The sequence below is a fragment of the Cydia splendana genome, chromosome 24, assembly GCF_910591565.1.
Source record: "Cydia splendana chromosome 24, ilCydSple1.2, whole genome shotgun sequence".
NCBI lineage: Eukaryota > Metazoa > Arthropoda > Insecta > Lepidoptera > Tortricidae > Cydia > Cydia splendana.
Window position 1 is genome coordinate 4155140 of NC_085983.1, and position 15048 is coordinate 4170187.

Consider the following 15048-nt stretch of genomic DNA (forward strand, 5'->3'; position numbering starts at 1 on the left):
TTACTGCCATCTTTCGACAGAAAATTAACACTGTTAGATCGCCTTTTGACTATGATCATTATTCTTTCACTGATATTTGTTAACTTGTTAAATATTAATATTAACACCATCTAGCAGTTTATTTATGTGCAGGTTACAGTCGAACCCTAACCTAACCTAATTGTCCGATAGTAGTTCATTTTATGGGGGTTTACAGCTCTAACTAATTTTTAGAAATTCTTGGTTAGAATTTTGGCCCCTTTACCGGTAGCAGTTTCTTTATATGGAGGGTCACAGTTCTAACCTAACCTACTTTTCTGGTAGTACTTTCTTTCTATCGGTATCACAGTTCTAACCTGTCCTACTTTTCTGGTACCTACCTAGCAATTAATTTGTTTGAGCGTTGAAATTTAGAACTAATTTTTGTTTACTATGTATCACAACAATGTTTAATGTTGAATTGAATTGAATTGAATAGTGTCGGTACAAAATTACAAACCCGATAGGGTTTCACGGCACTTTCCTGTTTGATTTAATGTAAGATTTTAGTAGAGAATAAATTTAAAAAAATCATATGATATGATCAATTGATCATGCATGATTCATTACGAAATTGCGATCATGCGAAGGATAAGTAGCAGCAGGCGTGGCTCACTCCGCGATTTCGTCGCTTCGCTACAACAGGTAGCTACAAGTACACCCGTTCCACACCAATTTTGGTGGCTAGCTATAAGCCGCGCGTGGCGCTGTCGCCACCTAGCGGCCATATCTGTCCTGATCGTAACAGACGCGTTTTGTTAGAGAGTGAGTCTTCTGTACCTAGTACCAAAAAGAATAGATAGTATAGAGGGGTCCTGTCATTGTAAATTTTGTAGTCACTGTAAATTTACTGCCATCTATCGACACACGACTAAAACTCAAAATGAAAACGTATAAAGTTATCAAAACATGTATATATATGGATAAATGATTTTATTATTTTTATATCATTTTGATCCATGTTCATTCACTGATATCTATGTGTTAAAATTGTTAAATATGAAACGGTGTCGTCACGCCATCTAGCCGAGGATAGGCTAAAGGTGTGTGCGCCATCTATTCGAGAATGACTTTTGCTTCAATTCCGAGGCACGTTTTTTCCTTAGACTTTATTCGTCTTATACGAAGTTACATATGTCTTTGCTAGTACTATTATTTATTCTGTGGTAGCAGTGAAAATGGTATCCCAAATATATTTGCGGTAAAGTTAGATAGGTACTCCATTAGCAAGACATTGACGGGGAAAATTTCAATCGTGAGGACGGGTACAAATTATCGTCTACTTGGGGACCAGTGATTCAAATGTTGAAACCAGCGGATATATCTTCGGACCAGTGTACGGATACTGTGAGTGTTGCGTGTCGTGCCGTGGACAATAAACATTAAACTTTAAAGGGTAGCTGCAATTTCTTTGTCTACCCCGAACATTTTTATAAACTAATTTCGGGTAGTTTAGTGGTGTTTTATTAATATCTCCGTTGACATTTGTTGGGACGTCAGTCTTTCCGTGACCACAGTTGGTGCAACTCAGCTGAAACGTCGGAATTAAAGGTAAAAACAATGAAATTATATCGCGGTAGACCCGTTTGTGTAATTAAATATGTGTACAAAACGCGAGAGTTTAAAGTGTTATATTGACGGGGTGTCTAACTTTATACATAATTATATAATTATTCATTCTTTATCATATTATATTTTATTTTAATTTATTTTTTAAGTTATTTACATACTATGTTACTATTGTTACTAACCATAGTTTGATAAGTCTTGTAAATATGTAATTACTAACAATTTTATGGATATTTATATCTGAATTAAATAAATAAATTGAAATTAAATTGATGTTGAATATATAAAGATCTATCGACGCGCTTAAATAGAGGCCTGGGGTGACCAGAGGGCTGGCCAGTATTTCGCACAGCGCACGGTGGGCTGGCCTTAGGCCATAACTCAAAAAAACGCATGTGGTATTTTTTGGTTTCCAATGACTGAATATTATTAGCTAATAAGTCTACTTTTATCAGGTATAAATAGATCCCGCATAACTAATTACTTTCATTCTCTAACAATCCTTGAAAGTTAACGCAACTCCCGTTTGTACGCGCTCTCTTATCAAAGGCTCATTAAGTGAACGTCATTAGTAGTGAATTCCTGAGGCGATAGTGATTTTAGTGATTATTATTAATATGGAGCTTAAAGAATCAGGTATGTTGTTTCATTTTATATACAAAGTATAACTTTTTCATTAAAAGTATATTTATAATAATAGGTCTACGAGGTAACAAAAAGTCATACAAACAGGATTAGAATATTTTGTTTACTTAAACTTCTAGTTATGTTCCCAATGAATTCTAACATCAAAAGTAGTATTGTTTTGAAGCTTGATATCTCTAAATTACCGGCCATAAAAGATTATATGCAGACGCTTGCGGGTTTGATAGTTAAAAGACTGCTACGCTTGGGTAAGCGAACGCGTAGCGGCTCTACGAAAATATTACGAATGACAATTCACCTTTTTTTTTTCTTTTTTTCAGATGATATGTACATCGCATCATTTACAAGAGGATTTATATTCGAACAATGGCTACCTACGAGTGGTTCAGATATTGAAAGATGTCGTCAAGTGCTGCAATATTTAATACAAATGGTACCAAATGCAGAAAATGTGGATACAAGTAATTTGAATAACGTCATCAAGTATATTTGCAAACAAATCGTGGTTTTTTGGAAATCTTCTGGGAGAAAAAAGTGTGCAGTTCTCAAGACACATGCGGACTGGTTCAGTGAGAAGCAAAATGTAAATCTGCCAAAAGTGAACAAAAAGGCGTTAATTGTTGATTTGGAGCAACCATCTTCATCGAGCCCTTTGGGAGCCCGAGCCTCGACTGCAGCCGGAGGACGGCCAAAAAAAGATTTTTCGGCTTGTAGTAAGCGGTCAAAGCGTAGAAGATTGGCAGCTCTGGCTTCATTTGATGAATCAGCAGTTAGTGATCTGACGAAAACAACTAGTTTCGAGACCCATGAAGTAAATCCTGACGATGTGTTATCTCTCCTCACTGAAGCTAAGTTAACAAAACACCAATACCTGTTGCTTCGTACTTTTATTAATTCTCGGGTTAATCCCATTTTGCCTTCGTATGGTAAAGTAATTGATGCAAAAAAAAAAGTGTTATCCAGATAATATAATAATTACCGAATCTACAGCTGAGGTAGAATTGCAAAGCTTGTTGGATCACACAGCTTCTCGTATCATCGAATTTCAAAAAGAAGTGATAGCAGCTATACCTGAAGATTCGATGGGTGAGGTGACTTTGATTGGAAAGTGGGGCTTCGATGGTAGCACTGGACAAAGTGAGTACAAGCAAAAGTTCGCCAGTTCAGATGTCACCGCAGATGGGAGCCTGTTCGTCACGTCATATGTACCGCTGCGATTAATATCAACAAATTCGATATCAACAAATTCGTCGTCAGATGACGCCGAAATATTATGGAAAAACCCTCGCCCTTCCTCAACCAGATACTGCCGTCCTATCCGGTTCCAGTTCATAAAGGAGACGAAAGAATGTACAGTTAACGAACAGGCATATTTTCAAGAAAAAATTGACAAGTTAATACCAACAACACTGACATGCGGCGACAAAGAATTAGAAATTAACCACTGTCTACAATTAACAATGGTTGACGGAAAAGTATGTTCTGCGCTCAGTGATACTGCGAATGCAACTTGTACTATATGTAAAGCTGTGCCCACCCAAATGAAGGATGTCCCTACTTGTATGGAAAGGCCGATTGATTGGAGCAAGTTGGAGTTTGGCCTTTCGCCGTTGCATTCGTGGATTCGATTTTACGAATATTTTATTCACTTGTCATACAAATTAGAGACAAAAAGATGGTACGCTACGTCAGAAGGAGACAAACAACATGTAGCCTTAACAAAAAAAAGGATTCAGGACGAGTTTCGGCAGAAGTTAGGTTTAATTGTGGACAAACCACGAAGCGGAGGAAGTGGCACAACCAATGATGGTAACACCGCCCGGAATTTTTTTTAAAATCCTGAAGTGTCAGCCAAGATCACCGGCATAAATCAGAGCCTTATCGAAAGGTGCGGAACCATTTTGGAATGTATATCGTCTGGATACAAAATAAATGTACAAAAATTTCAGGAATATGCCGTAGAAACTGCAGAACAACTTTTGAATGCCTACAAATGGTATCCTTTGCCTGCTACCGTCCATAAAGTACTTTTGCATGGTGCAATTATAATAGAAAATGCTCTGGTACCTATTGGTGAACTTTCCGAAGAAGCTGCAGAATCAAACAATAAAAATATAAAGTTGTTTCGGCGTAACCATACAAGAAAAATGTCTCGAGATGTCACCAACTCAGACCTTATTCATAGGTTACTTCTGAACTCCGACCCATTCATCAGTTCCAGTAGGAGATTACCTCGCAAAAAGAAATCAACACTCTCCTTAGAAGCATTACGTTTATTAGATTGTACAGAATAGCGTAGATTTGACTTTTACTTATACAATTTTACTTTTCGTTTTCCTTTATTCATTTTCTGTGTTAGGCTAAAAAAATATTGTTTTTGTTACTATTTTATTTACAAGATTTATTTAACCTTTACATATATTTGTTCTTTAGCATATATTATACGAAATAAAAGTTTTTTTACTGATTTTCTGTTAATAAATAGTTATAAGTAACATACACATTTAAGGATTAATTCTACATCCTATTAATCTGCATTTTTGGTTATTTTTTATTTACCTATGCTTGTCTGTTAGCATAATAGGTATATTATAATATTATACATAAACATATTTTATTAATGTATTAGTATTAAAATGTAAATAATGTTAATTAACATAGATATTTAAGAATTAACTTTTTTATTATTAAGAGAATGACTTTTTTGTTAGAATGTATGAATATATTTTGCATGCAATATAACCTAACACGTTTTTTTTTAAATATACTACATACATAATAATTGTATTTAAAGAAAAAGTAGAATAAATCAGGAAAAATCATATAATATTAGTTATGGCCGCCTTCCCTTGGCGCGCAGCCCACCGTGCAGCGCATTAGCTTAGCTATAAGTACAGCGAGGAAATGCGGCCAGCCTTCTGGGCACCCTGCCCGTTGACAGCGATTTAGGCCAAATTTTTTACCTGTAGGTAGGTTAAGTATTTAGTATTTAGTTTTATCATGTTGTTTTTTATTTGTTTAATTTAGTCTTAATAAATAAATACATTAAATGTCGAATTGATATTACGCACCCCAGGACAGATAAGGAATACATAACACGGATGCATCTGGTGCACTTCCATCACTCGATAGAACAGGGCAGGCGGGAGATTGAACATCTGTGCAATATGCTTAATGAGCTGACGAAGAAATACTCGGTTAAGCCCTACGACCCGGTGAACAAGTTTGACATGTAAGTTCACTAAGTTCATACGAGGTGTGCAGCGGCAGATAGGATCATTGCGTCAGTTACCGTCCAGTGCCTGTTTCCGTCCACTTGGGGTAGGTGCTACACAAAGAATTGCGTATCATTTGAATAGACAGGTATATAATCAAATTTCTTGAATATATAGGCATTATAATCAAATTACATATACGCAATTCTGTAACAACTACGCCAAGTGGACGGAAACAGGCACTGGACGGTAAACTGACGCAATGACCCTATTTCATTTCAGATTAAAAGCAAACTGGACAAGTGCGAGTTGTTGGACCCGCCTAGGGGGCTATTCATAAATTACGTCATTTCAAATGGAGGGGGGGGGGTCTGGACATCGGATGATGGTAGCATGACGTAGGAAGAAACGGGGTCATTCGAAGCATGATTTTTTGATGAATTTAGTGTGGGGGGGGGGGGGGGGCAAAAATCGACAAAAATAGATGACGTAATTTATGAACAGCCCCTAGGGTTCCGTGCTTTTTAGTATTTGTTGTTATAGCGGAGAGCAGTATTGCGCTAAGAAATGCAGCAATGTAGGTACATCGAACCAAAACCTGTTATTATCATAACCTCAAATTTTACAAATATTTACGATCAACGAGCATGATTGTACATTGTTGGCACCTTGAATTTGCTTAAGTTCATGCGCAATCGCAATCCTATTTAATATATTGGTATTTAATGGTGACAGCAGAAATTTCTCTTGAAATAGGAACGTCTCAGAATGTAAACAAACAAGATGGCTGTCTTTCACGATCCACATTCCACAGATAAAATACAGATGACTCGCGATTTTAGAATAGGGAATATTAGGCAAAGCTCTGCGTAGGTGGCACCTTTGTGGCACATACAGTAAACAAACCACATTGACACACGTCAATCACATGGCCTACCGCGAAACAAGAAAATCGAAATTTCGTTATCTAAATTCTAATCTCTCTATCACTCTTGCATATTCGAGCGATAAAGAGGCAGATAACTAAATTTAGATTTTCGCGTTTACCGGTACACCGGCCCTTGTTAACAAACCGCCTTGATGCATCAATGTCTTATTTTATTGTCTGTGTAAACTTGTCAAAAAACAGTTTAAGGCACAGTATGTAAAGTTAGTCTATTAATTTACTGAGTCCGTAGTGCTGCACTCTGGCGGCAGAACATTGCAGTAATATCCCCTATTATTCGAACAGTGTTAGAGTATGGCTACTGAAATATTACACAAATGTTGGGCGGGAAATTCAAAAAATCTTGGGCTGGTCACAGGACCCAGGCTGGTAGTAGGAATTATAGTTTTGATACTAGGAAATATTTTTGATTTTCTGCGCACACGTAAGGTACCTAAGGATATAAGTTAAATATACGTTGACGTGCACTCAAAGTTAGCTGGGTCAAAAACAAAACTGTGTTCGCTTCTTTCCTGTAGACATACACAAGAGTTAAGGACTATTAAGGTTAATTTTCTTATTTAACCCTTATCCACGTGAAAAGGTCCTCCTTTTATTTAGAGAACTATGATAAAATCATTAGTTACATGCCCACAAGCTGTTAACTATTGCCCACAGGAGAGAAAACTAGCGTGTTCGCGCGAACTGTACATTTTTCTCTCCTGTGGGCAATAGTTAACAGCTTGTGGGCATGTAAGTAATGATTTTATCACAGTTCTCTGAATAAAAGGAGGACCTTTTCACGTGGATAAGGGTTAAATAAGAAAATTAACCTTTATAGCCCTTAACTCTTGTGTATGTCTACAGGAAAGACGCGAACACAGTTTTGTTTTTGACCCAGCTCACATAATTTCTACTACTATGTAAAGTACAGTCAACGATAAACACATATGTTATAGATATGAGCGCCGCGCCGGCGCGCCGCCGCCGCCGACAAAATTTTCGCGCCGCCGCCGCCGACGATGCGCTATCGGCGTGGCATCGGCGTGACCTTGTTAGATACTACTACTTGCAAAATCAAAAAATATATAAGTTATTGAGTTTAGATCTTTAACGGCGCCACTCCGAATAGTTTATAGACATTCAAAAGGCATTTTAGGTCCATATAATTCAAAAATATCGATGAGAAATGCAAACTTTTCTTGCTGGTAGCCGCGCTAGCGCTACTAGTCTTAGGGTAACGACACTAATATCAATAGATATGGGACTTTGTTTAAACTGAATACGATGGTCAGTTGTTGATGGATTCGGGAACTTATAGATTTAATTAATTGTAACATTTCAAATAATATTTTTTTTTTAATTGTAATATGTATAAGAATAAGAAACATCTTCAATGTTGTGAGTCCGTCTTTTGTAATTTTTATGATGTGCAATAAAGTTTAAAATAAATAATTAAATAAATGTTCATTATGGCGCTCAGCGGCGGCCTTTGGGAGTGGCGAAAGGAGCAATCGCCCGAGGCTTGCAAAATAAACCGAGCAATTTTTCTTAATATTTTTGATCTGGAATTAAGCATGGTTTAACGTTTTTAAAAGGTCTAAAAAGGAGTTAAATTTTTGCCTCGCCTTTTAAAACCCTTGGTAATTGGTTCTCGTCCGATCTTAGCTCCACTCCACCTCGGCCTTTGGCCTCGCACGAATGCGCCCGCAGGAAAGCTCCATTTCTTCAATATGGCCTCGGACTTTATCGGCCTTTGGCCTCGCTTACGCTGGACCCCTAGTTCAATTCCAAGCTCTGGTCTCTTGCAGCTTGGCCTTCGGCCTCACACAGAAGCGCGCCTCAATTGGCGCTCCAGGCTGACCCCATCTTTGCAGAGTTCAACCGTCACCCAAGCTCACACTTGGCATTCGATTCTAAGCTTTATGCCTGCAGCTGATGCAGCTCAACCTCTGGCCTCGCATGGGGAGGTGTCGGAATCAGGTCTTCCGAGCTAGGTGGTGCTCGGCTTTGTCCACGCTTTTAGACATAAATCGGTTTTGTTGGATCGATATTGGTTAATGACGGAGCTCGATTTTCCTCACTCCGGCTCTTTGGACTGTCGAAGTTTCCCTGATACAGTCTATCCTTATTTTTTACTTAGCACAAAGGATAAGGGCCTCGCAAAGATCTTTTGGCCGGAGCATCGCCAAGATTAAGACCGCCTCTGATACCGTTTATCTACAGTTTATGCGATATAACATTTTTTTTCGTACGGTCAGCCAAGAAAGTGTTAAACCACTTTCTAGGCTGACTGTACCATTATTTAATAAATTTTCCTTGAAATTAAAAAATGCACCCGTTTTATAACGTTCTTATGGCAAAAACGTGTTTTTTCGGTAAATTTTGGTTTAAATTTTTTTTTCATTAAACAAAAGTCTTTCAAGGCCACGCCGCCGATACGCCGCCGCCGCCGATCGATTTTGACCGGCGCGCCGCCGCCGGCTAAATGCCTATCGGCGCTCATATCTAATATGTTAACACTTTCTCACCATATACCATTGTAACAAGGCGAAAAATTAAATGTACCTAGTGTAAATAAGACCTAGCTCGATAATACCGTAATATTAATCCATCACCAAAAAATACATAAGTACTTTTCCAAATATGCTGCTAAATGCTAAATATCAAAATATTTATAGAGCACCAACCTTCTAATTTGTTTACATTTGTTTAGGAGTTGTAAACATAGCAGTTTTTCGTTATACAACGCTACACGTCGACTTCGCACATTGTCGTAATTATTTACGAGCTTAAATAATAGTTTGCGAACCTCACTCAGTATAGACATTATTAAGGTAAGTACCCCTATTACCGAGGGGGTTAAGAAACTTTTACAAAGACAGCCAAAAATGAAGCATAAGCTGGCTCTGTATGAACAAAGACATATTTTTTTATAATAGTTTGTACATCGAAATTTATATTTCATTCGTTTTTGGACTAGTTTTGGCCAGTTATATAGAAAAAAATAATTATTAAACCTAAAACGTCGAAATCGTCTATCACCGTGGTAATTGATCATTGCTACCCAAATACCGCGGATAAGGGTTCCTTTTTACGAGGGTAGATAAACCCATCGCATTTTTAGTTCCTTCGTTATATACCTACTTACATTTATTTGACAATAGTAGTTAAATAAATAGTAGGTATTATATTTAATCAGATTTCCAATCATAATAAGATACAATTATTTTGTTTTTGTTTTTCTATGAGGTAAAATAAGAGGATTTTTAGTAAAACATAATTATGAAAGTGAATTCCTTTAAGTCTACTTACACCTACTAACTACCTACACTTAGATAATAATATATATGTGGTCGTATCAAAAATACATGCTGTATACAAGTATCTACATAAAACAACATAAAATAAATAAATATAAGGGGACATCTTACACAGATCGACATAGCCCCAAACTATGCAAAGCTTCTACTATGGATACTAGGCGACGATATACATACTTATATATGTCGAGGAGTACATAAATTAAAGATACTCCATGAACGGCACAGCTAAAACGATAGAATTCATAAAATATTAATTATAGGAATGCAGCGAGGTTGACTGCGACAGTTTTCCAATTCCAATTCAAATCTGACTGACTGTTCCACTCAGGATGTCATCTCATTTCGGGCTGTCCTCAGAATCAGCCAGGAACCAATCCATTAAAGAAGCTGTTCGGGTCATTCAAATAAAAGTCACTATATCGCAGTCAAACACACTCAAGCATAGACTATTTCAATACTTGACATTCCATCAAAAGCAGCCGTCATACATTCATAATAGACGGTCTGCGACACGGCCATTCTGACCTTCCACACGTCCTCGTGGGAAGGTACTGTGCAAGTCAAAACTCTACAGGAACAACAAGTCCACTCGGCTATCCTGACCACAATCATAAATGCAAACAGACTTTAAGACTTTACATAAGTCCGCTCAATCAAGTTCAATCGAATCTTATTTTTTATATAAGTATAACTTAGGTTAATGCCAAGACAAGTAGGTTGTCATAAACATGTAGCAACAACTCGCAATGCGTGTTTAATGCACAATTCAATTCGGCGTATCAATCTGGTATAATCTCATCAAAGACAAAACAAGTTCAAGTGCAAGTTCGCAATAACCTTATTTGCTTAGGGCTTTATTATCAGCAACAATGGAACAGGTTGTTCTACTAGTAGTATTCTGTACATCCGTAATTGCGTAACCCGCAATCCACATTATTGGCCAAACTCCTTTTTATTGGTTATTTTTTTTTTTCGGCGCTGTCCTTATTGCGTAACCCGCAATCTGCATCATTGGCTAAACCACCAATGAAAAACCACAACATATTGCGTAACCAGCAATCTGCATCATTGGCTAAACCACCAATTAATATTATTTAAAATAAACCCCTCATAAACCGCAAACAATTTGAATGAATGACATAAATTGACAACTGACTTTTAGCATTTTTTTAAATCATAGACAATTGGTGATACAACAACGAAATATCTGTCAACAATTTTTGGCTAGCCAGACTCTAGTAATTAGTATTAGGCAAAGCTCTGCGTAGGTGACACCACTAGCACATATAGTAAACAAACCTCATTGACATCAACAATGACACATCATGCGTCACTAGGTCAATCACATGGCCTACCGTGAAACACGACAATCGAAAGTTCGGTTTCTGCCTCTCTATCAATCTTGCTTATTCGATCGATAGAGAGGCAGATAAAGAAATTTCGATTTTCTCGTTTCGCGGTAGGCCACCTGTAAAAAAACCGCCTTGGTGCATCAATGTCATAGTGAAAACTTGTCAAAAAACTGTTTAAGGCCTAGTATGTATAGGTTACTCTATGGTTTACTAAACAAATTAGTGCCGCACTCTGGCGGCAGAACATTGCAGTAATACTCCCTATTGATAATTTATGAGTAATAATAATAACTTGTCATTATCATGGTCATATACATAAACAAAGTCATAGATCCGTCAAATTTTCCGCCATATCGATGGCACTTGACGTATCGTAGTTACTTCATGTAGGATAATCATGTATTTAGTGGTTATTAGTTTTAATTATGTTTTGACTTTTAATTAATTAAACAATGAGGTAATTGCGTGAGACCTAGCCTAATAAGTTTAATTTGGGCTAGATATTGACATTTTTCTACTCCTGATCACCGATTAAAAATCATCGTGTATAGAAAGTACAAAAAAACTATGGGTTACACTCCGGGAGTGCCGGCAGAAGTGATAACTCAACGACATTGTAACTCAAATTTTTAATAACAGCGCCATCTAGTGCTAAATGTCTGAAGCACTATGTATAATTGAGGTTAACGCCATCTAGCGTTATATCGTCGCATAACTTCAAACCCCTAAGCACATCACTGTGAGTACTACAGTTATATTAATAGCATTTTGAGAGAAACTCACTAGATGGCATTAAAATAAAAAAAAGCGGGCAAGTGCGAGTCGGACTCGCGCACGAAGGGTTCCGTACCATAATGCAAAAAACGGCAAAAAAAAAACGGTCACCCATCCAAGTACTGACCCCGCCCGACGTTGCTTAACTTCGGTCAAAAATCACGTTTCTTGTATGGGAGCCCCAGAGCCTTATAGCGGCAACAGAAATACATCATCTGTGAAAATTTCAACTGTCTAGCTATCACAGTTCGTGAGATACAGCCTGGTGACAGACAGACGGACGGACGTCTTAGTAATAGGGTGCCGTTTTACCCTTTGGGTACGGAACCCTAAAAACAATGACATTGTCCGTCACACATGACGTCACGCATGTGTGACGGACAATGTCATTGTTTTGCGCCCTGCGCCGCCTAAACGAAACAGCAGGCTAAGGCATACATTTTCTCCGCGCGGTAGAAAGAGAGTACGCCTTACGCCTTACGCTGTCTCGAGTTTAACATTTTTTCCCCACCTCAAAAAGTGCACGGCGCCGCTATAGAAGTTATCACTTCAATAAAAGTTGTTTTCTTTCAGTCCGCCCCCGGGTTACGATGACAAGGATTCGGCCGAGAGATCCGGGAAGGGAGGGAGGGCCGGGAAGGGCAGGAAGACCCCTAAACCAAAAGGTTATTTTTATATACACGGTGTAACATGAGGAAACCGAATAATTTTAACACGCTGTTATGCACGCATGTTCCTGGTCATATTTAGAGACAAAAATGTCGTATAAACTTTATTGATATTGGTCTAGTTTCAGAGTTAATACCAATTAAAAAATAAACATGTTTTTATTGTTACATAGTGCAAAACGCCTTTTTGGTGGCGATGTTGCTACTATGGGACGTAGTCTAAATATCCTTATTGATAGATGTCAAAAAGTGACAAGTAACACTTTGCAAAAACTAAGTTTTACGAAAAAAAAAGTGAAAATCCATTTTAAGTGACAAGTTTACCAATGACATTTACTTTTTATGTACAAATACATTCAAAAAATTGAAAAAAAAAACAACCAAAAAATGGTTTTCTGGCGAAATTGGCCTAAACTCATATAACATTTTTTCCTTCTTTTGACCTCAGAAATGCGTGCTTAAAATCTTTCGCATTCCTCGTAAACACCTTGTATACAGGGTCATTTTTGGACCGTTAGCCATATTGTGCGAGGTGATTAGGTAGGCCATACTGAACAACTTTGTCTATGGGACCAATTCCGAAATCACAAACATTTTTTTGGCCGTTTCATACATTTTGGTCGAGTGGATGTCGACGTTTTCTATGGGAAGGCCAATTTTTTTTTGGGATTTTGGGGTCCCATAGAAAAAGTTGTTCAGTATCACCTACATAATCACCTTGCACAATATGGCTAGTTGTTCAAAAACGCCCTATTATATAAGCAAACAAGCAGACGAGCCGCCTCATGCAGTGGCGGATTTACTAATAAGGCCCAGTAGGCCCGGGCCTATAGTCTGTACCTTTAGGGATTTAAATAAAAGTAAACAAACAATTTGTACATTTTCGGGTAGGTATAACATTTATTGCTTAACCAACCATACACAAAACCGCCTGGATCAGTCCCTGAATGACCTGACTTTAACCTACATTATTTGATCATGTGATGTTTCCATCTACCCTCAACTGGCAGGAGCCATTTGAGGGTAGATTTTGTTTACTTTTATTTAAATACCTAAAGATACAGACTAGGTATAAACTAGACTGAAAATCGTAATTCAAGACCAAAAAAAGTAAGACAATGTTGCCACTTTTTACTGGCGCGTCTTGTATTTATGTATAAATAAGTAAATAAATAGTTATTTGTACAACAAGAGATCAAAGTTTGATATTTCTTCGAGTGCTTATTTTGAGTCCCGTGCAAGCGAAAGATTCTATAATAGATTCACGAGCGTAGCGAGTAAATCTAATTTAGAATCTTGAGCGTAGTAAGGGACTCAAAAGCGCACGAGATGTAAATAACTTTGATCTCGTGTAGTACACAACATTTTTCACCCTAAGCAGTGAGAACATACCTAGAGGGACAGAGATAATAGAACCCAAGTATATCGAACTTGTATTAGACCCCGCATGTTGAAATGACATTTGACTATAAAGGTCACTTGAATGACATTTTGTCTCACTCAGTGAGCAAAGTGCGATTTTGCTCACTCATTTTGTCTTACTCAGTGAGCAAAATGCGATTTTGCTCACTGAGTGAGACAAAATGACTTAGTGAGCAAAATCGCATTTTGCTCACTGTTTTTAAGAAGCAAAGTACCCCTGTTCGAGCTGCTGAGGTGAAAAGTACTTTTTAAACTCGTAGGAGTAAAATTACCTATAAATAAATTATCTTAGCGTGTTTATTTATAAAACCCACCGCCTCCGCTGGCTTAGCCACGTATTAAGGATGGATCATAGTCTAATAAAACATGGTCTTCCATTCCCAGAGTGACACGGGCCTACGTCACAACAACATGGCCGCTATATATAGCGCTATCGCATATTATCATATAGCGCTGTCGCATGATGACGTAGGCCCGTGTCAGTTAGGTGACCTAGAAAAGACGGGAATGGAGTACCAGGCGGAGTATATTATTATACCATGGGATGGATGAAGATAGCGGCACTAATAAGGTATATCTGGGACGCTTGGTAGGGCGAAGACCGATCGGGCGTCCCAGGTATCGCTGGGGTGATGAGGTTGAAGCGGACTTGCGCGATCTTCAAGCCGATAAGATTAGATAGATAGATAACCATTTATTAGCTTGCCACGATACACACATTGATAGAAAAAAACAGAAATATTAACAATATTAAATAAACTAAAACTAAAATCAGGAACAAGACGTATCAATAGGTAAATGTGCTGTGTGCGTTGCAGCAAAACAAAAGGGTTCTGGCTCAGTAATACGCTCCACTCTTTCGGGTGAAGCACTGATGATTCTGCCAGCACCCAGATCACGGACAGATTATCGATGTATAAAATAATAATAATAATATATATAGTCCGCCGGTTCCTCTCTCTGCAGCCCTGACCACCGGTAGCTTGGGCCTTGCCCCGCTGCTGGCGGCACCCTAGGTTAGGTTTTTTATAATGTGTTTATATGTATATTTTATCGTTTTGTAAGTGTTTTTATATTTTACTTTTATATTCATATTATAAAAACCCAAACTTAAGACGAAAAATAAATAAAGAG

At 37.8% G+C, this 15048-nt stretch overlaps 1 protein-coding gene across 1 annotated transcript in view; it reads left to right on the top strand.

Annotated features, from left to right (window-relative positions):
• The window catches only part of LOC134802405 (uncharacterized), a 60443-nt gene that overhangs the window by 24204 nt on the left and 21191 nt on the right, over positions 1-15048 (top strand). Inside the window, exons 7-8 of the mRNA XM_063775061.1 lie at positions 5309-5464; positions 12398-12489. Of these exons, the coding sequence (XP_063631131.1) occupies positions 5309-5464; positions 12398-12489 (248 nt within the window). The remainder of the gene's footprint in view (positions 1-5308; positions 5465-12397; positions 12490-15048) is intronic.